General features: G+C 39.6%; 1 protein-coding gene across 1 annotated transcript; it reads right to left on the reverse strand.

Annotated features, from left to right (window-relative positions):
• Positions 1–919: 919 nt before the first annotated feature.
• On the reverse strand, positions 920–16512 carry LOC118115385 (golgin subfamily A member 7). Its single transcript, XM_035166497.1, has 6 exons — positions 16423–16512; positions 15050–15175; positions 11900–12052; positions 9063–9164; positions 7306–7358; positions 920–2888 (listed from the first exon to the last, which is right to left on the reverse strand). The coding sequence occupies exons 1-5, from the start codon at positions 16429–16431 to the stop codon at positions 7317–7319; spliced, it is 432 nt and encodes a 143-aa protein (XP_035022388.1). The 5' UTR covers positions 16432–16512; the 3' UTR covers positions 920–2888; positions 7306–7316.
• Between the last annotated feature and the right edge of the window lie 10293 nt (positions 16513–26805).

Consider the following 26805-nt stretch of genomic DNA (forward strand, 5'->3'; position numbering starts at 1 on the left):
CAGGAACCCCTGGGGCAGTTTCTTTTCTCATGTCGAGTCAGTAGCCAATTCAAAAACACAACTGTAGAGAGACCTCGATAATTTATAACAGAGGACAAGTTAAGGCAAAACAGCTCATCACTGACGGAGGGAGAGCAAAGTGAGCCGCAAACACATTCTTCTAATTTATTTTAAGGTGAAAGATGCTTTTTTGATGTTTGCCATGGAATTTGAAGGTTTCTGGGAAATGTGGTGTTAATTCAAAAGAAGTCGAACACCATGAGAAGCATTGCCACTGCCCTGAGATTAAAAACAGCACAAATCAAATTTGCTTTTATTTCACAATAAGTGTTTTTTTCCCTCTTCAAACACTTGTCTTTAGGATAAGATCTGTTATATTGGTTAAGAAGTTCATATGTACATTATATCATAGCTTTGTTTGAAGAATGTAGATGTAATAAAGGAAGAGCAGGGTGATGCATTGAGGAGGCGAGCCATCCTTTAGCTGAAACGATTTTTTTTTATCTTGCTTTCCTCTGACAAATATCGGTTTGTGGATCCAACAACTTAAGCTTAGGTTCAGGCAGCTAAAGGATGGCTCTCCTCCTCAATGCATCACTCGGCTCTTCCTGTGAGAATGTAGCCTCATGTGGTCAGGGTTCACCTCCGCTGTGAGAAATAGTGCCGCTCTGGTGGAATCAGGAGAGCTTTCCTGCAATATAACTCTCAGAGACAACACAAAATACCGCCCTTGAAAACGAACCAAGTTGAGACGAAGCCCTGGAGTTCGCTCTGCTCTCGGTTTTTCACGGCTTTTTGGATCTAAATCATTAGAAGCACCAAGAACTTTGTGTCTCGTGGCTCCTCTCTCAAGTGTCTGTGAAATCAGAAATGTGCATTAACACTCAACACCGAAAGAACACCAGGGGCCAGCAACGGGTAAAATATGTACCAATTTTATTCATGAACATACAACTGGATTAATAACACATTGAAATTTCAACTGAAAAAAAAGAACCTAGAACAGTTCGATTAACTGAACTCCAGATCAATTAAGTATGAGCTGACACTGTATTTACATAACTGTAATTCAGTGTTCATCCTTTAGCTATGGCAATAAAAAAAATAAAAAAATACTTGAACATGTAATTACATCATAATTAAAATGGGTTCCTGTCCACCACGTTCACCAGACGGCATCTAAACATTTCCAGCCGTAAGTATGACAGTATATTCAACCTTGAGGTTTCACAGATAACAATTCTCCTGCTCAAGTTACAGACGCACAAGAATCCTAATTCTGGAATTCTCTTGCTTGTTAGCAACAAGAGAAAAAGTCCAGAGCTGACTGACATTTTCTCACTGTTGAGACCTGGTCACACCAGAGTGTTAATCCTCAGCATGGCTTGGTAAAATATTAGCTCTAGAAGTTTGGGAACAATCTTCATTCAATAAAGGAGTCACTCAAGATGGAAAATAAATCACTACGAGCTAAGCTAACATTCATATAGCACACTTGTTTGCGCCTTAGCTTTGCTAGGTAGCTAATAGCAATACAAAATATATTATGCAAAATATATATTTGTACCATTGACTCTCTGTCTGCAAACCTTTTTTTTCTGGTGAGTAGTAGTTATTTCTCCAAAAGAGGAAGTTAGCAAAGGTTCACATTAAGCTAATAAAGCTTCCTCCACTTTGGAGTCTTCGCCTCTCATTTCCTTCAAAGTGTCTAGGCCAATTGGTCAACAGCACAAATTTGTGCGCAAATAGTGTTTACCAATGTTGAACATAATGCGAAACATTTGTGCTTATTTGTATACGAATCACATTGATGCCACTGGAATAAATCTGAAATTTCTGTAAAATCCTGATGTGACCAGGCCTTCAGATTGACACAAAGGCAACATTCAAAGCCATTACAGGCACTGTCAACTAACAAGAGCACTTTTAATATAGTCATAGGCAATATCAATAATGTATAAATACATATATGCTTATTAGAGTGAATGAGTCAAAAATCAACAGTAGTCACCAAACACTATGCATGGCACAGTTTAAATAAAAATAACCATGAGTCGGAAAGAAGTATTAACAATGGTACATACAAAATGCAGAGCAAGCACATGGTTAGGCTTTGAGCGACAGAAGAATCAACACATAGATAAGAAAGATGTACATAGATACTCTAATTTGTGATTGTTTGACTTGAATGTTTGGAGCCTGACAAAGTTTAGGCGTCAGTTATATTCAAGGTCAAAGCCCATAAAAGGACACATGCAGGAAAGGTGATTTCACTGTTAAGCACCCTTGAAAAAAAGATACATCAATAAGCATAAACGCAAATGAACTGTGACATGCTGCACATGCACATAACCAGAGTTCACCTTTTTTTGTGTAATAGATTTCCTCAGATCTGCCAAGACAATCACTTAAAGCAAGGGAGTGGGGGAGTTGTAGAAATCTTCATTAAAATAAGTTACCCTGTGTTTTGGCTTCATTATTAAAAAATAAAAAAGAACTTCCAAAATGAAAGAAATATGTAAAAGTTGATATTTCCACATGTATTAATAGATTTAGTCCTAAATGAACAAAGGATAATTACTCATGGCTTCAAGGACGCTTTAGTGAGTCAGTATTTCACATTCTTTACCTTTGTCCAACTAAATATAACAGACTGTAACTCTAAACTATTAAATAGAGACAGAGATATCTCAAATAAAATAATATATGAATAACTGTGAGGTACCTAATTTTAAACTTGGTCATAAAGCATACTCTGAATGGGACATGCCCATGACAGCTCGTGGGAAGGGACAGATTGTAGAGACGCAGTATTCAGGGTACAGGACTGGGTGGTCCTCTGGGAGGTGGGCACTGGTAGTGGGCTGCTCCGCTCAGCCAAACAGCAGCTACACAAACACAAAGATTAGTTATTAACATGACAATAAGTGGGAAACCCCGCACACATTGCACACAAGCTCTCACCCAAGTGCACGTGCAGGGTGCGCGTTAGCATCGGTGTGCATTAGCATCGCTACATCCGCTAGCATCGCTACTTTCTGTAGCAGACTTTTGGGCTAAAAACGTGGTGTAAATGACAGTTTCGAGTCAAATGTGAATGTCGGGGCTTACGGACACTTGGATGACACCAGAGGAGCAGTATGGAGGCATTTTATGTTTTTTTCCTCTTGTTTTTTTACGTTTGAAGAATTGGTCACCAGTTACTTCAATTGTATTGGATTTGGCTCCTGAAACTCCAAAAGTGTTTTGGGGCCTCAAACCCTTCACCCACCCCTCCATCGGCATAGTGGTGAGTAGATAATGGCTTAATTTAGATTTTTTTGTGAACTATCCCTTTAACCTGAAACTTTGGTTGAAGCATGCATTTAAATTGACAGTTCCAATGTCTCTAAATCTTCCGCTGACAGTTTGCAGAGATTAACCTAAATCTGACACGTCAACTGGCTTCATCAATAACACTTCAACTGAAAACTCCTTTCAAAGCTTAAGCCTCAACGACGATTCAGACATTTCGTTGCTTCAACTTTAGTGCGCACTTTTGAGGGTTTCAAATTAGATTTGTGTGTTCACATATTTGTGATATTAGCTGAGACTTCAGGTCACATAATGAGACGTGGTTCCTAATATAAATGTAATATCACTTTAGGATTTAGTCAGTACAGTTCTGTTATATTATAATTAAATATTCAAACTAAACCATCATCGACAAAACAGATTTTGCTTTGTTTCAACAAACATAAAATAAAGAGAACTTTTGATTTCAGTCTCAAAAGAAAAAGCAAGAGTAGTTTTGTCAGGTACTATATTTATAAAGAACATGTTAATATAATGTACTTTGCATTGAGCAATGTGCTAGGCAAATGCTTAATCAATGTGTTAAAACAGGCAATTCCAATGAACAATATCTGGTTGTTCAGCCTGTAAAAATATTCTTGACTGGTGAGAAGAAAATCCACTTCAGATAATGACAAGAACAACAAACCAATGTTGACCTTGTCCAAAGTTCCCCACTGACACTAAATATTGTGCATGGTTGTGCAGCCAAGGTTTGCAGGCATAATGTGGCCGGTCACCGAGTTTGTACACAGAGCCTAACGACACCTTATCAGGAGCAGAGTGTCTTTTGGCCGAGATGCTGGGACACCGACCTGGCGCCATCTGCCTCTGAATGAATGCTCAGCAGTCAGAGGTTGTATGGGCCAAGTCTGTCTGGGGAAGGTCAGGAGAGAGGATGGGAAAGGACGGTTTGATAGATATGTGATTAAGGTCTGGAGTGAGAAATAACTGGAGGTAATGGGAGAGAAATAAAACTAGCCAAAACTAGAATTACTGACTAGCAACTGTGTGCCTCCATCAACATCAGTTTTGGTCAAATGGTGAGAAGTAATGTACTACAGTGTCAGTAGTAAACAGCTTATATTATAATATAGAGCAGTTATGGATCCAAATTATTATTCATTTAGAATCACGTTTCTGAAGAATGAATCCAATATGCAATCTCTTTTCAGCTCTGTTTCATCCACACCTGAGGAAAGTAGCTGATAAATGCTCCACTCTGTTCGCCAGCTACCTGCTGAATGCCGTTCGGTTCTGGCCAATGCAACTTTTAATAAAAGTCTGATATAGGTCTGATACACTGATACATCAGTCTAAGCCTGGAGGAGACAGAAGAGAAGAGACTGGGGCAGGATTAGGAGGCTTTAAGGCTGGGTAGGATGATATGATGTATGTGTGCTCAGTCTGCTTGCTGGCTGTGGTTTACTCTGTCTTTGACCATGGCAGAGCTCCAGTGCACGCTTCTCTCAACAGCTACTTATAAAAGACCTGGGTTTACATTCCTCAACAGGTCCTGTATATGTATTGGAGCTCTCAGTAGGAATTTCAAATGAGGAGATTACTCCCTGTCCCTACATCTGTGTGGTGGTAGGGCAATGGTTTATCCATTCACAGGGATCCTTGAAGTCAAACATTTTGCCAAACACAACATTCCCCATGCGTAAAATATTTATGGGGTATGTCCTACTCTGCCTGATGGTAATGTCGACGCTACAGTGCAGACTGAGCCCGGTCCAACGTTGCTACAAAGTACTTTTCAGTATGATTTGGGCCCAGCCCACCTCAGGATGACACCATGAAATGAGCTTCCCTCATCTTTTTTGTATGCACAAGAGAAAAAGAAGGGATTTACTGTACCAGAGATTGAAAGAATTTATGGGATGAGATGTGCTCTCCAGTCAAAACCCATGAGGCATCTGCCAGGGTGAAAGATCTGCAGATATATAACAGACATCTGTGGCTGATGATCATACTGTGCTGACGTCTCCGGCTGTTTTCTTATTCAAACCAAACAGTGTGTTGTGGGATGTTGTCTTTCATAAGTGCCATGAATGAAAACAGCTGAGTGACCCTCTTAGTTAAACTAATTTTTCAAAAGAATAATCGAGTAAGAGAATATTTCTTTGGAAAAAACCTTTGCAGGAAAAGGGTTCCTTTCAAACCAAAGACACACCATCATATCTCAGTCATTTCTTGGAGACTTTCTGGATGACATGGTCTCAATAGGCCATTGTGTCCACCGTAATAAAATTTGAGGACAAGAGGGAAAATGGGAAATTTGCGGCTTATGATAGTAATTTAAGACGTTGAATTTTGTTTATTGAAATTGCAGGAATGTTAAATAGAATGAGGTCCTGTGTTACTATATGAGCTGAGTATGTCTCTAACATTTTACCCAGTGAACATTGGTTGAATCCGTCTGAGCTAATGTAACCAGACTTCCATTCTGTCCTTTCTCTTCAAGGCATCAACTCGACAGCCAAACTAAAACAGCCCTGTGTGTATACAGGTTATAGTTATCTCTCTCTAAGTATAGAACTTGCCTCACTCCCCCCCAGAAACCACCCTACCCTTTAAAATCAAAATGCAGACACATTGTATTTCTGAATGAAGTGAGCCTTTGCTGGGAACCTTCCCCAAATTTACAGTCACAAGCAAAGATAAAAGAAAACCCAAGAGACACTTCCTCCAAGGTGCCTTCGCCACAGGCAAACTATAAGAGCCTGTAGCTTTATTGTGGTGAAAACTACTCTTGCACTCTGCTGCATTCTATTCTATTTCAAGTCAATTCCTAGGGCTGCTTGGTATTGATGATACAGCAAAGGTATTGCCATATCTGTTAAAAACTGTACAACACTAAACTTTATGAAAGTCAGCTTTTTAATAGGAACTTTATTTCCTATGACGTACGACATCTGGACAGTGTGTGCGTGTGTTGCTTCCCAGCAGGCCCAGTGGCCGTGCCAACGTGCCAGGAACAATGGTTACTAATACCTTACTAATACCTTGCCATCCACATCCAATGTATGACTCTATTCACATTAACACCATGAAATGTGAGAAACTGAATATTAATTAAAAACAATATAAACTAATTACTGCAAATGTAAACCATAAACAAACAGCTATTTATACACACATTTTGATACATTATGTGGAACAGGCAGGTTTTTTTTAACATTAAAGATTTAATTTTCCTTTTCCTTGTTTATTTTCAATTCAATTGAATTGTATTTGTATAGGGCCAAATCATAATATACATTATCTCAAGGCACTTTACATAGAAGGGCAAGACCTTTTCAGGCACTAGCCAAACTTTTCAAACTGAAGCCATGAAATCTGACTCTCCAGCTTCCTGGGACATGAGATGAATGACGTAGAAACCTGTTAGCCAGTAAAGTAAACAGGGAAATGGGCTATTTGAACGAAAATGAAATAATTGTTTGATTACAGCCACTTAAAGACGTGTAACTGCAGTGAATGTCACATTGTGCCAAATGACACATACTCACTGTTTGGGTTCAGCTGCTGGATTTGGCTCGTGTGTGTGTGTGTTCTGGACAGTGAACTATATGTGCGTAAAGGGAAGTATGTGACAAAACACTGAGTAATCAGCAATGTGAAGTCATAAAGTACGCTAAATTATCCTTTAAATGTTTAATGAAACAATTCCCCTGACGGTAAATCAGGTGATTAATTTGACTCACAGATGAACAAGGCTTTAGGTTTGATGTGTGATTTTGACTTTGACAGCAGAGCAATTTGTCAAAAATCTACAGCAGGGCATGTAAAGAGTGAACCCTCTTATATTACTGCTCTTTGACTCAAGCCCTTTTCTTTGTAATATTTCCCCAAAATTAAGAAGAAAATGTGTTTCATAATTGAATGGTGAATGATCCAGCACCAGGTCTGTTCCAGTGATAATGTGTAAATCTTTGATAAACAGGGAATGTTAGTTATGAGACTCACCGTGGCAGCTTTTATCTCGTCAGGCTTCTGTCTTCAAAGATGGTGACCTCAATCTTAACAGGATTCAGTCAAGTACAAATATCTGGTGCAAGGTTGGGTTCATTTTGCATTTAATGAAAGCGAACTGAAATTTGCATTCTCCTCACTTTTTAGATTAGGAAAAACAAAATGTAATGACACTGCAGCAATTACTGGATACCTTAAATTCTTTTTCCTGAGAGGATGAAACAGTTATTGGAAATAAATGTGGAAAAAGTAACTAGCCGTCACTATATTCCAAGTGTCCTTGGACAAGATATGGATCCCCAAATTTCCCCTGACGACTGTGCCAGCTGTGTGAGACTGTACTGTAAAGCTCGGAGTGGTCATCAAGACTAGATTAGACTACATTTTCCAAAAGCCCTGGACTTCATCAGCTCAACAGAGGAGACGAGTCCATGAGCAAGTTGATGGGTCACTTCAGACATCATGTCCATAACAACACAAGGACACTGAAGTGAAACTCGTACATAGTTTAAAGGAGCAGAGATTACAACCAGAAAGTTAAAAAATGACTTGATAAGAGTCATGAACATGGCAGTAACCAGGTTATGATGACTAAGTACTTACACCACTGGACTTGCAGCTTTTGGTTTGGAGCTGCAGTTATTTCTGTGCTCACAAACTAATCGTTGTTTAACTTTTAAAAAGAAGACGTCTTGATTTCTTATGTAAACGATATTAGTGGATGGAGATTTTTCTTATAGAAAACAAGATGGATGAACAGAGGCTGTGACATTGTGAAATCCGATCTCTATAGCAGTGCAATTTTAGAGGGGGGGTGTTGTAAGTGTTTCGAAAAATATATAAAACTTTCCACCCAAACCCCCATCAGTGACATCATCATGAGTGGTTTGGTTCATATGTTAAAACAACAGTCCAGGTGAGACAGTCCTGTCAATCTCCCAGTGTTCCTGTGCACAACTCAGCCAAGCAGCTCGACAGTGCCTGAGAAATAATCCATATCACTGTCCACCTTATAAAATCATGGGCAAAAGAGGTAACAAAGCTCAGCTGTGAACAATTTCAGTCATATTCTGTTATCCCTAATCTCCCATTGGTGCTCAGTTGCAATTAATTGGGATGTTGAGTCACCCCACACACACGCTAGTTAGGCCAGGATGTTGGTGCACCCGCTGATTTTATGCAGATGCTATGGATTACATACTAACTTTTATCTGGTGTTTTTACAGGGTATCCCTACATAGCACTGGATTTCCTGTAAGCTCCCCCGACTGCTGCTTTCCATTTTCATCCAGCAGTTACAGGCAGAGACATGGTGGGGGCAGAAAGCCTGTAAATCACTACATCTATTAGGTCATTGTGAAAGCTCCTTGTTCTACTTAAAAATGTGGTGTGATTACGCTCACATTTCCTGGTCTCTGGGTATGACTTACGAGTCAAATTTGCTCCATATATTCCATGTATCATTGCTCTTTGCTCGACATGATCATTCTTGCACAACAAGGTTGTTAAAAACAGTTTGACCCTTCACTCTGACTCCAATATGTTTGTAGGGTTTCGAAGTTTAAGCCTAAGCGTGACCATTTTATCATGTTGCTGTGGGGAAAGAGTCTATTTATGGGGGTTATTATTTGTAGTTTATTGCTAAACAGTTACACAGGGCTCACTAGTCAAGGCTGAGGAATATTAACACCTGTGTGAGAAGATAAGAAACCTTATTTTCTGGCTACTCCAGACACTGAAGTGAAGGATACAACTCGCAGGCCTCTCTCGATGGGGTCTGTGAGCAGGAGGCCTCGTGGCGCATAGATCTTGTCATTCTGCTCCTGAATGTACTTGGCAATCTTCTTCAAAACCTAAAAGGGCAAAACAAATCACATTTTCAGAGATTATTTCACATTGACAGTTATAATGGAGAATGGTCTTTAACTAATAGCTACAAATATATTGGTGATAGGCAATTATCAGCCTGACCGATACACAAGTCGGGATCTACTCAAAATCTACCGTGAAATACTTCACCAAGCTGAGGTTTTCTCAACAGACCATTTCTGAACCATGACCTGTACATCACACTGAATATCTGTAGTGAGATCTGCCATCATGACCAATGTCTGAGCTCCCGAGGGCTGCATGAGTTCAGCTATGTGATAATTTCCATACAGACATACTAAATTAATATATTCTAAAGTAACTCCGGCAACCCTGTGCTGCTCAAAAATGGAGTGAACAAGGTGGTTGAGTTGGTTGAGAACACAGAGGAGATTGTATTTGGTTCACCATCTGACTCTCATAAAAATTCCTAATAATATCCACATTGAAAAGAAATCAAGCAGGTTTTTGGGTGTAATAATGATAAATCGTCTGTTATTCCACTGACTTTGGAGTGCAAAAGGACAAAGCACAGAATTTATTTTCTCTACAGCTTTAGGTCGTTTGGGAGAGTAGACTAATTCTTCTTTGTGTTTTATTTCTGTGATCTACCGTGTTGTAATGTCATATGCAATAAATGTTTTCGTTAAGGTCAAAGCTAGTCCACCTAATAAGAATCTGCTCATAGATTATTAACCAACCTCTTATCAATCAGTCCGTCACCATGACATAATAAGGTTGACCAAAGTCACTGTCTCTGACCCCAATTATGTCCTGAACAGTGAATACAAAATGATTCGATGTTGAAACTGGACCTCTTGCTTTCGTGCAGTAGAAACTGTTGCTACCAGGAATCAAACTAGCAAATCTCTCTCTGGCTAAGTAGGCAACCAGAGGATCCAGCTAGCTAACCCTTCACATTCTTCAGCTGCAGCACTGAATAACAGACCATAATAATAACATTTTTACTCTGGTAATGACCAATCAATTTATATTGCATGAAGCCCAAACTGAGCCAAATGTTATTTTGATCCCCGTTCACTCCTGCTAACTAAAAGATGAATTCATATGACAGGAAAACACAAGTGACATACTGATCCATTTACATTCCATATGAGCTGGGCCAAAAGGTATTTTAGATGACTATAAATCTTATTCATTTGCTCGATTTAACAGAGCTAATAACATTTTGATATACAGCCAAGCTAAAGGATTCCACGCAGCAGCAACGTAACTTCTTACAGTACACCCCCACTTAAATCATCTCCAATGTCTTTTATACACAGTGTTAGTAGTAAGTCTACATGCACAAGCCAAAACAACACAGAGCATCTTTACTCAATCTAAAATGGTTGTTCATTATTAGGGCTGGGAATCTTCTGAAATGTTTAAATAATTACCTATTATAAGTTTTGTTACCAAAATGTTTTGGATAACTATGTTTGAGAAATATAAGCCGATGTTTTCCACTTAAAGGTAAAATATGTAACATTTTCAAAACACTTGCGACTTTTGGCCGATAACTGAACTGCAGTCAGCGTCCTGTTCGGGTAAACATCAAACTCACATCCTGGGAAATGGTCGCAAGACAAACATATTTATTAGTAATTCTTACCTGATCGCAGTTATTTTAGATCTTGACATTATTGGTTCAATAACTATGAAAGTTTCACAAAATATCTGTTCATTATTTTACTTAACAATTTGTGGTGCAAAAGAAGAGTGCTGATGTACAGTGTGGATCTGTTAGTAAGTGTTTGGGGAAACTGTCTCTCATTCTGAGTGGTTTTCATTGTCTTCAGTTATTATTGACTTTGTTTTGTTCCGTACATTTGAGAACTAAAGTTTTTGAGTATTTATTAATGCTTTTCTGAAAATAAATCTGCAAATCAGAACATGATTCATGTCTGAAGATATTGATTAAATTCTATGACATGCCAGAATTTCAGTTCTTTTAGACAAAGTTTTCTTCAAACACTGTATTTGCAATACAGCTAACTAGACTTACTGCCTTGCAGTTGAACGTCGTGGCCGACCAGTCAAGTTTCAGAGAATGAGTTATGTTTTTGAAGACCATTACGGTTTCACAGTTAAGTTGACCAAGGCCAAAAATGTGTTAGTTTTGTGAGGTCACAGTTATCGTGACTATTAAAAATAAAGGCTCCAGGTTGTGATTATAGTTTAGGTTGGACGATAGACATGATTATAGAATGGCTGTTGCTGTGAATGTATTTATGCTTGTAGCTATTGTTGTAGCTATTTTGATTAGCAAAATAGCCAGCCAGTCACAGTCTGAGCTAATGTTATAACCAGTAATACCTGTATAGCTACAGCATTAGCTGCCCATTGCAAGAGCTACAGTCATAGCCAAAGCCACAACCACAACAGTAGCCAGAGAAATAGGTTGTGTCTGAAATCACTCACTAATCAATATATAGTACACTCTATATTTAATTTTGTAGAGCTGTCCAGGTAATATATACCATCGTACATTGTGCTCCTGTTAAGTGTTAAATAAATACCTGAAATTTTTCTTTTTCTTTGAGCTCACTATAAAGTCCTCTATGTAGAAGTCCCTATATACTGAATAGGGGGTAGTGAATGAATGGGTCATTTCGGACACAACCATAGACACAGGCACAACAGCTATGCGAAAGTAAAAATTCTGCTTCCCTCAGCTGGTTACTTCTGCATGAATCTAACATGGAAAATGTCTCACCTTCTCATAGTGAGTCTCCATACACAGGAAGACGGTATACGCTGTGAGGCAGGCCAGACAGCCTTCGATATACGACTGACTTCCCAGCTTCTCAGCTTCAGCATACAGGTTATTGAGCGTCCGCACAGTCTCCTCAAACTGTTGTTTGTCAATCTAAAATACATGGAAACATAAAGAACAAAGGGTTAAATCATTGGACAGGACTCAGAGCCAGGTGTAATGCATATTTGGACAGTAGTGTTTAAGAGCCTCTGTCCGGATATTCAAATGGAAACACTGTCTTCTTAGCACCAGATCATTTTCTCCAATGCTTTCCATCTCTAGATAAATTAGGGGCTGAATTTTCTTGGACTGGTCGTATATCAAGGGAATTCTGGGCTTCGTTCCCGCACTGGAAAGACCTCCTGAAATTATTAGGATGCCTTGGCCATATGACCTGTGAATGTTTTCACTTAGCGACTGACACGAGAGAGGAACTGAAAGCAGGACGCACACTGTGAATCCAGGAAGGAATATTAATGGGTTCTCCTTCTCCAGTGGCACAGACGCACCTTGAGCAAGATAAAGACGCGTCTCTGCAGTTCTGTGGGCCTCTGACAGCTTTTGGGCTACAAACTGGGAACCACGGCTGGCTGATAATCAAACCAGCGTTTCTCAAGAATTCCTCAAATGAAAGCTTGCTGAAGGGATGAGTGATAGAGGGCGGAGGACATTTGGACTCAGAGGCTGTCTCGACTGGGGTCTTGACACTAGTCCCATGCTGGCCCAGGGTGGATCCGGTGATCTCTCTGTGATTCTAAGGGGGAAAAAGAAAGAGCCTCTAGACCAGACGGGGAGCAAGCCAGGGGCCTCCTGAGCCTCTGAAAAGCCTCCAATGTTCTGCTTCTTTGTGCCCAAGGAATGCAACTTGTTCCAACACATCAGTGTTCTTACGCATGTTTGGTACCCACCATGGAAAGCCTTTGTTCTCCTTCTAATGTTCCAATTTACAGGCTACAATTCAAACCACATTTCTCGACTTGAGCATCTCTCCATTACATCTGATGGAGTCATATTAGGATTCAAAACATGTTAGATGAGTGTAAAGCTGAACAAATTCAAGTGAGGAAGGACGTTCCCCTTAATGTGACTGTCACAAAATATAATTACAACTTTAATAGAAGTATTTGACACAGGTCAGGGGAAACTGTCGGTTCACAATTAACGAGACACTTGTGAATGGTCTGGCAAGTTAGCATCCAAAAACATTTAGAAAACTCTTTGCTTTCCCAGTTCTCTGGTGCAGTTTTCCAAAAGTATTAAAACTGGAATGAGCTACCAAAAATAATAAAGTCCACAGCCTCAGGTGATCGTCTTAAAGAATTTTATGTACCAGAATGCAAACCAGGTCCAAATATATGGTAAAATCAGCCATTAGGATAAAAATGTTGGCTGAAAAAACATGAGACTTTTTCATTATTGTGTTCTGCAAATATTCTCACAAAGTGCCAGGTATGGCCAAACTAAAAATGGAAGCAACAGCTTGGCATAACACTTCCTATTCTATTAACTCGGATTTCAGCAAATCATTAAAAAAATATATGTGGGAAGAAATGTGGGAAGAACATTTCATGGGAGGGAACTTAAGCTTTTACCTCACAGAGGAAAAGCATTCTTTATTTTTCTAGTTGTTATATGTGGATGTGTTTGAATGTGTATGCATATTTAAGTGTGCATGTGTGAGAACTGAATCCTCCCCAAAAACATGGGAGACCACCCAATCAAGAGGGAAGTGCCAATAAACCACCAGCGAGCGGTTTAAGTGTTGTGGAGCTGCTCTTTTCATGTGGTGCATGCATTTCAAAACTGGAGCTTTATGTCCTGCGAACTCTGAACTGTTTGACTGGCAGCGGCTTTATTGTGGCGTACAGCCTGCTCAGTCTCAACGACATGCTCTTCCTCCTTCACATCATTACAGATGCCTGCTGTAAACCCACTTCCACTGTGGTTCAAACAAGGACACAGTCCAGCAGGGTTCCTCTGCAGGAGGTACAGACAGTATTCTTTGGCTCTATGTTCATCCTGATTTCAACTTTTGTTTTTTTAGGGCCAATACAACAACTGTGTATTATGATATGGACAGTTTGCCTTGATAAATGCACCATTCAGCTGTGTTTTCCTGGACATTAAGCAAAACCATAATGCTCATCCATTTTCTTTGACAGCATTTGTGATATTTTTCTGAAGATTGAGAAGAACCTAAGTCAGAGTAGCTACTATCTGCTGCTAAAGGGTGTTTCCCTTGGGGACAGGCAGAGAAACACTCTGGTCCTATCACTAGTTCCTCACAGGACTCACAATATGTCGATTATTTGTCGCTTAAATCTAGAGGTCAGTCCAGAGTATTTCATCACGTGCACAGATTTTAACACTGAAGTGCCAATGAAAGAGATCCTGTGTTTAAATCTGCACTCTAAACCAATGCGTATGTGAAGAAATACTGAACTGACCTCTCGATCTAAGCAGCAAATAATCTACACACTGTAGGAGTCCTGTGAGGGACTATTGATCAGACGGTGTTTCTCTGCCTTTCACGTGCATGTTGGGAAGGTTGCCAGCTCTCACTTTGACTAAGAAAAGGAGGCACATATGTCAAGGATAAAACAGAGCCAGAGTGAAACCAGATCGTTTTAGTCCTGTTAAGTAAAAAATTGCAAATCAAAATCCAACTGACATTTGTAGCTGCTCTAATAACTAAAATATAGCCTTAGAAGAGAGCCGTTCTGAACAGTCTGCTCACTTCATATGTTTAGATAAGGACAGCAGATTTTTAAAAAAAAACGATTTGTTACAATTTATGTTTTTAGTGGAATTTAACAAATGCTGTTTCTCCTAAGAACTGGACTTTCATGGCCTAAAGGTCACAGCTTAAAGTCAAGATTGCGTGAGAAATTTGAGGGGAGGCATCAGTTCATGTCTGTAACAACAACAGGACGGAGACAACTGAACGCAGCAGAAGTTTTTATAGAGCACAAATTACAAATAGTTACAGTTATGACTGTAATGGATGATGCGGAGGCGTGACGCTGATGGTGTTCTGCCAACCATTTTTATGTGTTGGTGTAATGGAACAGCTCATTCTGAACAGCACAGTGTAGAGGTGCATCGTACCCTGGTCTCCAGCTCAGAGGGGAACTTGGTTTGGAACTGGCACACGGTGCCAATCGTGTAATCTCTCTGGAGGAAGACTTTGGCAGCGATGGCTGCCTGTTGCCGCATGTCCTGCAGGCTGTGGGTCTGTGGAAAGGACAGATTACAACTTTAATCATCTCTACAACTTTAGTGACACCTGAAAAATAAAAATCATTTCAGTAGTAGTAAAGGTAAATGTGGTAGAAACAATGTCATCTTCAAATTACACATTTATTCCTCAGACATTTTACAGGAAAACATTTTGAATTGTTTGCAGGTTTAAGGCTTCAAACGTGTCTGATGATGTGACAATGATTTTATAGATTTATAGATCAATCATTTGGTCCATACAGCATTAGAAAGCATAACATACAAAATATCCATCACAATATGTTAGAGAGCCTAGGATAATATACTCTAATGCATTGTTTTCCTTGACCAAAATCCCAACATGTTTAATTTGCAGTAATAAAAAAAACAGGAAAAGAAACGCATTCTCACGCTTGAGAGCAGTGAATCAGATCGTGTTTGGCCTTTTTAATTGAGACTCACTTTAATTATCAAGACATTTTCAAACCATCTGAATCTTCTGTCAACAAAACAATAACAGAAAAATCCCTGCAGCTCTACACAGGTGTGAGCAGTAAAATGAATGAGGTCTGAATGAGCTGCTTCCTCTTCAGGATCCTGACTGTCACGGGCCACTGGGACATTACATGATCAATATCTTTGTCTTTTTCCAAACATGACACGTCAAAACGTTTGCTCGGAAATAAACACTGTCTGATAATATATATGCAGGCCTGGATTCTCCCAGTGCGGAAACCTGGTGATGCTTCACATCTGACTGAGAGGACTTTGTATTTCCCTGATGGATTGACTGGTCCTTTCAGCTCCACACCATCTGATGCACTTATCGGCCTGATTGGTTCCGTTTCCTCACATTTATGTGTGATCTCTGATTCCATCTGCTGTCGTTGAAGAACACGCAGAGTTATTCCTCCCTGCCCTGGAGCCAGTGAGTTGTTTTCACGGTTCCGTCGTGTAGACACACACGGAATTAGCTGTTAGCATCTGCACACAGCTCAACTCCTTGTTAAAATAGTAAACGCACTGTCGCCATTGCCCCTCACACGAGTCGTTTTGTAAATACTGCAGCTCGTTCGTGTCAGTACAGGTAAACATTATTACAGGCGAGCTAGCGAAAGACCGGTTAGCTACCAGGCTAACGCTGGTTTGCGTCTGTTTCTCTCAAACACACTCCAAGAAAATAAAACTCTGACAACACGAATACACATTTAACAAACAACGTACATATGAAAAAATAAGGTTGGAAATCTCCGTTGGCTTACCTCTGCCATGTTGAACAGTGTTTCTGTTTATCTTCCGCTAGCAGCTTTAAGCATGTACCTCTAAATATCTCTTCCGGGGGTGAACTCTTGTTTCACAGCGAAGGTTCCGGGTCCAAAATACTTTTTACTCCAATATGTTAGAAATATGTATTGTATTTGCAGATTAAGATTTCATAAATATAAAATACAATGCTTTTGAAATAATATACATACTATTATATACATATATTATAATATACATATATTAAACATATAATATATAATATATATTGAATAATCCATTGCAGTCAGCAGCAACCTAAAATTATCCATAATGTATAATAAAATGAGTAGTGGGTACTTTTATACTTAATTTAATGCAGTATTTTAATTTATAATGCAGTATAGTAAAGTTAAGTAAACTATCTGAATACTTCCTCCACTATGACATGTGTCACATCAAACACAGTGTGCAGAGTACACTTTATAAATCAATCTATTCTTGCCACTGCATCTTTATATATGACAAAGGGGTTTTAAAAGCAAATAAAGTTTCATGGTTTTACAAATTGACTCACCAGTAGTGGTGGCCTGAGGACACATATACATAATTAAAACCAGAAAGCACTAAAGCATCATTTAGCAGACATGCACAAACACTAGAAATTATTATTGGTGTTACTTGATTTTCTATTAAAACGTGACCATGATGTGACTCAGATGTTTGTTTGGTTGAAATGAAGTCAGAGGACAACACAGAACTCAGTTTGGGTTTTGGTTTCCACAACAGCATAACACATCAATACCAGAGAGACTGGGAGAGAGGCAGATGCTCCTGGACTTGGACCATCAAAGACCCAAAGAGCCACAGTTGTGCCAACAGATACATTTACAAATCTGAGTAAGAACCCATCGTTAAAACAGACTCCAGGCCTGGAAACAAACAGCACACAACAAAATATTGTATTACTTCAACATTTGGAAAATGTTGCAGCCATCCAGATAGGTTTGTTTTCTGAGAGTCAAGCAGCCACTTAACCCCTGTAGAAACGCGATGTGTTGTATAATAAGCTCAACTCGCAGCAGTAAAAGAATCCTCCCCACTTGCCTCGAAGAGCATGAGAGCGACAGAACAACTTTGGCAAAGTCAGGACAGATTTTCACATCCTCGCAAGAGCTGCTTTTCACTTTGGAGATCTGAGTAACTTGCCCATGAGGAATGCATTTTTCACAGTCATCCCATGCATCACGAGGCCTGGGCCTGGAGTAATTAGTGGATCTGTATGAATGTAAAAGAAGAAAAAAAACAGCTATTGCTCCTGCACCGGGCTTGTTTGCCTCCTGGCAAAGGGGGGTGGGCCTTTAAAGCCCCTGTCCTCTGTGATGGCCGGCGTGGGAGAGACCTCTAATGAGCACCATTTGGAGCCCTCATTTACAACACATGCTGGTTAATAGCCCAGGACAATAGTTTTACTGCCGCCCAGGCCACTCTTCCTGAAGTGGCTCTCTAATGGAAACACAATACAACCTCTCTAGATGACCAGCTCGGCCACAGTCCGCTAATTACAGAGAGAAACTGCAGCTGGATCATTCAGCTCAGTAAATGTCACTCTCAGAGGGACTATATGCCCTTTAGTGGAAATCATGTCAGTCACCGAGAACAGGTAAAGCATGCTACACTGCCCACTGCAAACAAAGGGGAGAACGTGGCACTAACACTGAAGTGTTTGAGTTCCACTGGGGTAACGGAAACAAAAAACAAGTAATTTTTCGTTTTCATGACTTTGCATGCGGCGTCTTGAGCGTAACCATAATTACTCACATCTCAAATCTTGTATTGAGCATTTATTGCCGAAGATGGAGAGAAATTAAAAGGAGCATCTCACACTAAAGAGTGGATGAAGCACTGAAGGTGAAAAAAAAAAGAAACAAGGGGACTTTCTCATCACCACTTTAAAGCAAAGTGCCCCATGCCAAGACTCTGGACATGATCCAAATATCATGTACAAGTAAGTACAGCTTTGAATGACTTCTATTTTACATAAGTATTTTTGTTTTATGGAGCTTTATGTGTCTACTCCCTTACATTTATCAGGCAGCTATAGTTATATTGAGATTTAAATTGTACACACAAAGTATATGATCCGTTTGCAAAATACTACGCAATTCTGTGGGACGAACTGACATTTTTTTATATAAAGACACAATAATAACAAATAGTGTCTGAGATGGTTGCAGAAAATGAATAATTTGGTAGGAAACTTTTGCTTTTGTTTCTTTTTTCTTCTTGGTGTTTCTTTCTTCCTCTTTCTTTTTTCCACATGCTTGAGGAAAAGCAAATATATAGACAGACTGTGTGCACTCACCAAATTTTTTTTCACGTAATAAGAATTCATACAAAGTTAGTGCTCTGGCCATAAATTGGCCAGAGCTGAGATCCATTAGAAGCCACGCTGCATTTGCTTTTCCACAGGAAGTATTCCCCCTCGCTGGCACAGATTGGAAGTGAGTTGGAGGAATAGTTTGCCACTGATACACTGTTTGTAGGAACGGGCCTACATATGTACTAATGCGAGTACCATGAGTGAACACAAATGCGAATGCGAAGCGAATATCGCAGGTCAAAGTTCAAGAAAGTTGAACTCGATCGCAGATTTAAATTACAACAGAAAGCAATTCTTTTATGTCCTCTTTGCTCTTTGCGATTTCTTCTTCCACCACTATAGCTCTCCTAATAATCTTAAAGGGTTAACCCCTTAACCCCTAACCCTAACCCATACAAGCATATTTGCTGGCCTGCCTATTCCCACTTGGCCGTTTTGAACCGATCCAGATCACACTGAGGCCTTTCATGCCTTGGCCGGCGATCCACACATCCAGGAGTCCATCCAGACACAAGCTGGTTCCTTTTAGCCTGAGATTTACAGTCATTTGACTAACAACTAAGGAGCTACAACTGGAATGCATTACCATATTCACGACCTCGACTGAATGTTAAATGGGAGTTTTTTTGTGTGCTGCTGTTTTGAAATCCTTACATCCCATCTCTGACCCCAGAGCTCCAACTGCTTCCCTGTGAACACGCACTGAAAGCCAAGAAGAAACAGCAGCAGCAGCAGAATCGTGCTGAGCTGTTACTGACAGCAGCCAGCGTTCACATTTGTTTCAACGTGTTTTATGCATTAACATTATAAACATGTTATTGAGATATCTGTGACTTCTATTGACCTCTGTTGGCAGTCTGTGGAAACTGCAGTAGTTTGAACAGATCTGACACACGATGGCAAAGAAACAAAAAATAATGACACACGTTTTAGAGCGAAGATGAATTAGGAATTAAAACAGTTTTTTTTTAATAATGAATGAGTGCATCAGATAACAACGAGGACAAAAACGACTAAATCCTTTAAAAATATTACAACTGTTACGATACAGAAAAAAACCAAAATGTAATTGTGAAGTTAAAAAATATATATCTAAGCAAATATTGCAATTAATTAATAAAGTACAACATAAAAAGTGCAAATGCAGTTTAATGCATTAAAAGTAATAAATCAGGGCATTAACACATAAGGTCTTCAATTTATTTTTGCATTATTTGGACATTATTATATCACATGTATCTTGTAATTCCTGCAGCTTTAGATTAAATGTAATAAAACAAATGAATTAGAGGAAATAGAATTAGAGAAACAAACAAAAACAAGTAATGAGGAAGGAAGAAAAAGAACACAAATTTATTGAAACGCAGAGATGATTTAAAGACATGTATTCAAATGCCAATGAATTTCCAACATTAATTGCACTGATTTGTTTCATTTCAGTAGTTAGTACTAGTAGTTTTATTTAATCTTTTCTACATCTCCTTTTTTATTTCTCTGCCATTTTTTCCTCGACTTGTGAGCCGTTGAAAATGTCAGTAAGTGTTGAATGTGTTGAAATTCCAAAGTGTCGATGATCTTCTTCCAAATCACACTGGTGAATAAAAGACAGAAAACTCAGCACCTGCCCACATAATGATTACGCGATTGGCATTCACCTCCACAGATAACAGCCAAATTAACTAATTTAACCACATAATTTAAGTTTTTTACTTTAGAAACTAAGGCATTTCTTAACAGCTGAGCACAAATGAAAGAATTGAGAGATTTGCTGTACTTGATGCAGGAATGCCTTAGTCACACGTGGTTTATGTTTACCACTCAGGGACACTCCTGCCACCCCACATTACCACGGTAATGACTTGATGTTATTACCTCACCTCCATATGACTCACTTGCATCAGATGTGGTCAACGGCGTGCATTCAACCGCCCGTGGAAATTCAAACATTCGCTCTCCTCAAGATGCCTGGAACGTATTTAAAGGGGGAATCTACATGCCTCTAAATGTTTATTAGCTGTTTAATATCCTGTTTAGGGTGTCTTTTATCAGTTTGGTGCTGTGAAGTCCCTGTGTTAAGTCATTGCTTCGTGAAGCATGGCCTATTATGTGCTGATACACCCAACTTTTCCAGTAAAAATGAATATTGCACACTTTATTTCTGGTGTTAAAAGCTTTGTTTCATGGAGCAAAATATGACTCCAATGTGTAGACTATAGAAAAGCAGCCTATTCATCGCGGCAGGATGTGGGTTGCCCTCATGTTGGGCATGTTTTGACTGTGACCAGGGAATCAGATTACCTCATATTTCATTCAGCAGTCTGAAGGGCATTAATCATCCCGTTAAATCCAGACACTTTTATAGCGCTGGTTGTGAGAGCGCTTATAACCCACATAACTCTGCTGCTCACTTAAGACCTATGTACCCAAACGTCCAAGTTAACAAGCAGAAATCTGCACAGCTGGCCACCGCTCCACTGCTCCTACCTTCCTTCACAAAATCACTGGCCAAAACTTTCTCACTAATAAAGTGCGATCAATTCTGTTGTTTTTTCCCCCTGCCTGCCTGGTTTTGTTGTCCAAAAAATCTAAAGCTAACAGTGAAGTGGTTAAAAACTACAGAGCAAACTGTCCTGATTCTGCTGCCGAAGAACTACTGATACAAACAGTCAGGATGAAACCATGTTTCCAATGCAAGGTCTTAAAGAAGAAAATCCATCCATCCATTATCTGTACTGCTTCTCCTGTTGAGGGTTGCAGTGACAGCTGGAGCCAGTCCAGCGAACATTGGGGTACATCCTGGACAGAGACACACCACTCTTAAGATGCATCATCTACGGGTCAATCAATTTATTCACAAGGAACATTCATTAAGATAGTGATAAACGTCATAAAGAAAGCGTGATTATAACCTAAGATCTTTGCACGAAAACAACTTAAGTAATAATCACAAATTTTCGGGAAATATCTTTTTAGAAATCTTATTGATGCTCGCCAGAGGAAAAGTTATTTGTAACTCAGCTGACGTGCTTTGCCCTGACCACATCACTTCAGGGTATCGTGGCAAATAATTAAAATTAGTTATGAAAAAGCTTTGAATAAAAAACGCTGATAATTGGCAACAACATGTTGTCAAATGAAGAAATAGAAAAAGTAGTTTTACCTAATAATAAAAACAACCCTGCAGAAGAGGACCACTATACATGGTCACAAGGTCCCTGACCCTGACAGTCTTCACCCCTGAGATAATGAATGTTGTTATTTCTGAATTAGTATAATTTTTGTGTTATTTATACTTTTGCTTTGCTAATTTTCCAATGCATTTGAAACAACCTGTTCTGCCTTATTGCTTAACTGGGTTATAATGTTTTAAATGCACTTGGATGCAGGGGTTTGATCTTATCACATGCTTACGGTGTACGGCCAAAAATACTACTGCAATTAGTTTAATGCAGGAATGAGACGCTTGTTATTGTCTCTCAGGGAAGAGACCACGTAATCATGTGGTGCTGATTGGTTAGATACACACAGATGTTGTAGATAAATGTTAGAGCCTATGGCAACATGCCTGTCCTCCCTTTAAACAAAGCAGGCATTGTACTAAAACTGATTCTACTATTTAAAAAAACACATATCCTTAATCAAAGCTCCATTTTCCTATTAAATATTTGATCAGGAACATGCATTCCTTGTTTGTTCGATATATCTCTGGCTTTTTTTTTAGAAATGTCCATGTGTTCCCTGCACCAGGTAAAATGATGTCAGTAATAGAAGCGTGGGAGTTTCTTTGCATGTTTAGTAAACTGGAGGAATAGTCAGCCTTAGTTTGGCAGTCGTTTTCACAAATGTCCACGTTTTCATGTTTCAGGTCAGCGTTACACCTGCCACTATTGTCACTGCATGTACAGGATCACACTTCTTTGGACATGTTGGAGTTGTGATTATTTGAAAATGTGGACACACCAGTTTAGATGTTTCCTCTGAGACATCGCTTCCGAAATCACATTGTGAACTTTGTATTTGGGTTTCATGTCACTCTCAAAATTCTACTTTTTCCACATTCATTGAACCTTTAACCTTAAGGACATTTAAAAAGCTGGAGAAACCAGGAAAAGTGAATTGATTTTTGAATGTACCACTAAATCCAAGCCCTTTCTTTCAGACCTCCCTCCAAAGCAATAATAAAATGGTTGTACTAGTAAAAAAGAAGACATAAAGAAGGAAAAAAATGGTAAAATGAAAAAGCTAAATGGTGTAAGCACAATGTTACTATGGTATCTGGCTTGAGCTACCATGGAAGTTGTAACCATACATGCAAAGTAGAAAGATAAATTCTAGGTACAGATTTAAACATACATGCACACATTAAAAAGTAGGAATACAATATGATGTAACTAAAATAATGCATAATAATAGGTGTGTAGGTGTGACAGGTATTTTAGTAGGACTGGTTTGCAAACACATTTTTTTAAACACAAAAGTCAGGGTTCATCCTCTGGGGACAATGAGTTACCCATCTATCCAAAAGTTGCAGAGATATTTCAGTCTGCAGTTAAGAGAATCTTGTGGGTTTTTTACTTACAGTGAAGACTGAAGAGAATTTGACTATTGTGCTGAAAACCCGTAAAATACATGACCCACCATTTTTATGTGTAGTTGTCTCTGTCTGTCACTGTGGTTTAAATCATCCAATGGGATTGTTTCTGCCAGAAGAGTAGCTCTGTTAGTAGATGTTCCGTTCAGCCTCTTTAACACTTTATCTTTGCTTCTCATCACATGTGAGGAACTGCGAGCGCTCAGCCAGCACAGTAAACGTTTATCTGTTGCACAATTTGAAATACCACTGAGGATTAATTGCATTTTATTGTTTGGAAGCCTCGCTGCTTTGTCTCGACTCATACCAACTGCAACGCCTGGCACGAGTTCTCACCCCTCTGAGAGAGAGCAAATTAAAGTGATCAAAGCAAACCACAGTCTTTGCACGGATCTCCCTCCCGACACACTCACAATTATGAGCTTCATAAGAAACTTGACAGACAATCAGAGTGAGTGACTTGCGTAAACCGAGCTGTCTGGAAGAGCGATCGTGTTTATCCCTCAAAACCACGTGACATCAGACATCAGGGCCAAGATTGAATTGTCTTCTCTCTCCTCTGGCTTTCATTACCTCTACTTAGAACACTGGGTCTTCTGTAGGGAAACCTTACGTTCCATGTAATTTTCAGTAGTTTCTGCCAAACACTAAGAGGCTGAAAGAGCTCGCTGTCAGAGCAGAACTTTCACAGAGACTATTGTTTTATGACCATTATCTTCATCTTGAGATTTCATTTCTATTCTTAATGTTAAGAGTTCTCTGTAGGAGCACTGAGAGAAATACCAAACTGTAACTGGTAATTGTGAGGTGCAGCCATGATTCGAACCTTTAGGCTTTACTCCTCCAAGATGAAAACCATAGTGATTAGATTTTATGGCAAATCTTTGATTAAAACCAATAGTGCGGTAACTAATTCACCACAAGAAACACATGGAAATAATTATTAAATAAAAAATGTATGAAAGGGACATCACCTGCATGTTTAACGTTGTAAATTGAAGGTACAATCAGTCAGGAAGGAATTGAATAGAATAGAAAAAAGACATAGGACAAAAGTGCTAAACAAGAAAAACAAGAAAATAATAATACAACAAATAAAATAATGCATTTTTAAGAAAAAAGGAAGATTACATTCTTAGCACTTTCAAGAATGTGATTATCATATTTAATTATATGTTTGTTTATATATTATTTAATTGTGCAATTACAGTTTTTAAAGGAAGAAGTGATTCAAAGAGTGAAACGCTGGTGACAACCAGTCTCGCCCAGAAGCTAAACTACATTTATAAAAAAAAATGTTTAAATAAAATGCAAGAATTGCAGATTTTGGCGAACAGTAGCATCCCAACACTCCAAAATAAATCAAAATTTGGACAAGGTATGAAGACCTGAATAAGAAATATGTGTAAAATAATGTAAATATAATAATGTAAATCTTGTCCTGAACACTAACAAAAAGGTTTTTCTTGCAGAGCCTCTCTTCAAAACAAGAATCCATTTTGTTATGAGGAGAAGTTGCAGTGGGCGGATGTAGGGCTGCATGCAGACGTCATGGACACGGGCAGGTGATTCCATAAAGCAGAACCTTACTGACACATGCACGAGGGAAGTATGAATGAAGCTTACGGTTGCACCAGGACGAGATCACGCACTGCAGACTATATATGGTCAGTTCAGACAGATTTGAAAAGCGTCTTTAAAAAAGCCTTTTATAACCTGAGACGTAACTGGGAAATAAGTAGGAAATGCCTTCAGTATTAACACTACTGGATGTTCTGCAGCAGAATGCTGACGACTTGTGTCACTAAATCCCTCAGCTAATTCATTGGGTCTTTATTTAATGCTCCAATACAACTTTGAAGATAAAATACAGCATTTGCAAGCATCAGGTTCTGACCTCAGACACGACGTGTGACAAAATAATCCCAACTCAAGGCTCACTTACAAGCTTCAGCTGCATCTAATGTCTCTCCACTACACAAGTCTTCTATAGCCACCTCATCTACCTCCACGAAAAACAGGAAAGCTTGCAAATTACCTATAAAATGCTGAGTAAGTGCACCTGGAATGGCGTTTTGTGTTTGAGCCAAACACACTGACAGAGCGTCTCTCCAGATGATCAGAGCCAGGACTCAGGGAGTCCAAGCCCCACACCACACTGCGTCCATGACCCCAACATTATGCGCTCTGTTGTTTGAGGTTTCTGCAAAGCAAGCACTTTGCATACATTTGTAATTTTATATATATTATTACACAACAACCAAATCAAATGACAGGTTTGAGGGTTCAGCCAGCTGCCTGCTGTTTGGGTGCAGGTAGCGGTGGAGAGAAAGCTGAGCATGGCTGTTACAGTAGCAGTATGTAGCTGGTAGGGAGCAGTTAAAAAGCACCTCAGTGATCCCCAAGAAGGACAAGAGTCTCATTGATTAGTCAATGGATATGGAAATGCAATGTACAATGACCCTGAGATAAGCCACCCTGCAGCCCCCAAACAAATCCATGGGGTCTGAGTGTGGGGACCCAGATAGAAGGCAGGGTGTGCAGAGGAGGAGGAGGTGGAGGGGGTATATCCATGTGAAACCAGCCCAAACAAAGACTCCCTGTTTCTGGGGCCAGACAACCCCCCACCACTCTTAGCAAGATAAATAAATAAATACAAATGGAAAAAGAAACCATATACGCCCACTGAAAAGGCCTGTAAGAGAGTGACTGACAGACAATTGAAAAGACAAATTGTTACATTGTCTTTGAGTGGGGGTGGCCAAGGGGTTGATGCGCAAAGGTAATTACGATGAGACGTGAACCAGGGGGTCAGGGGTCGGAGTATGTGTCTGACCCCACGTTTTAGGCCATCACCGAGGAAGAAAGAGGCTCTGAATTGGCCCAATGTCTCTCTTACCCCTTTCGCTAACTCCTGCATTGGTCACCTAGTGACACAAAATGTCTTAGCTCTCTTTTGGAGGGTTTTCAATACTCTTTCTTTCAAAACCCTTTCTGCTGCAAAAAAAAAAAACACCAGATTTTTTTCTGGCTGAGCTGAAAAACGCTTACAAGGCATTTGTCCTGCAGCTACTCACCCATGTTTGATTTAATTGCTTTTCCACCCCTCTGTGCCACAGCTCTCAGCAGCCCGGCTCTGACGGACAGTGCTGGAGGCCGGAGGGGAAGGTACTGTTATTTTGACAGTCAGGCGAGGAGACAAGGTTGACCTGACCCACGCTCACTTGGCTGGCTTTCCCATGGTGCTGAAGGGGCTGGGAACTGGATGGCTGGGAATAGCTCCAGTCATCCCCACATCTACTGGAACGTGGATTCAAAGGACCTCCTTTGGTTGAAAAGGAGCAGGAGTTGATCAAGACTAAGTTGTCTGTGTTTGTGTCTTCTCTCTGGCTACGTCCACACCAACACGTTTTTATTTTAAAAAATGGG

Source organism: Hippoglossus stenolepis, chromosome 9 (assembly GCF_022539355.2).
Source record: "Hippoglossus stenolepis isolate QCI-W04-F060 chromosome 9, HSTE1.2, whole genome shotgun sequence".
NCBI lineage: Eukaryota > Metazoa > Chordata > Actinopteri > Pleuronectiformes > Pleuronectidae > Hippoglossus > Hippoglossus stenolepis.

Excerpts from the sequence above, each read along its gene's own strand:
- LOC118115385 (XM_035166497.1), bottom strand. Across the intron at positions 12,053-15,049 it reads CCTCTGAGCTGGAGACCAGG|ATTGACAAACAACAGTTTGA; the intron begins GTACGATGCACC and ends CATGTATTTTAG. Across the intron at positions 9,165-11,899 it reads TGGAGACTCACTATGAGAAG|GTTTTGAAGAAGATTGCCAA; the intron begins GTGAGACATTTT and ends TTGCCCTTTTAG.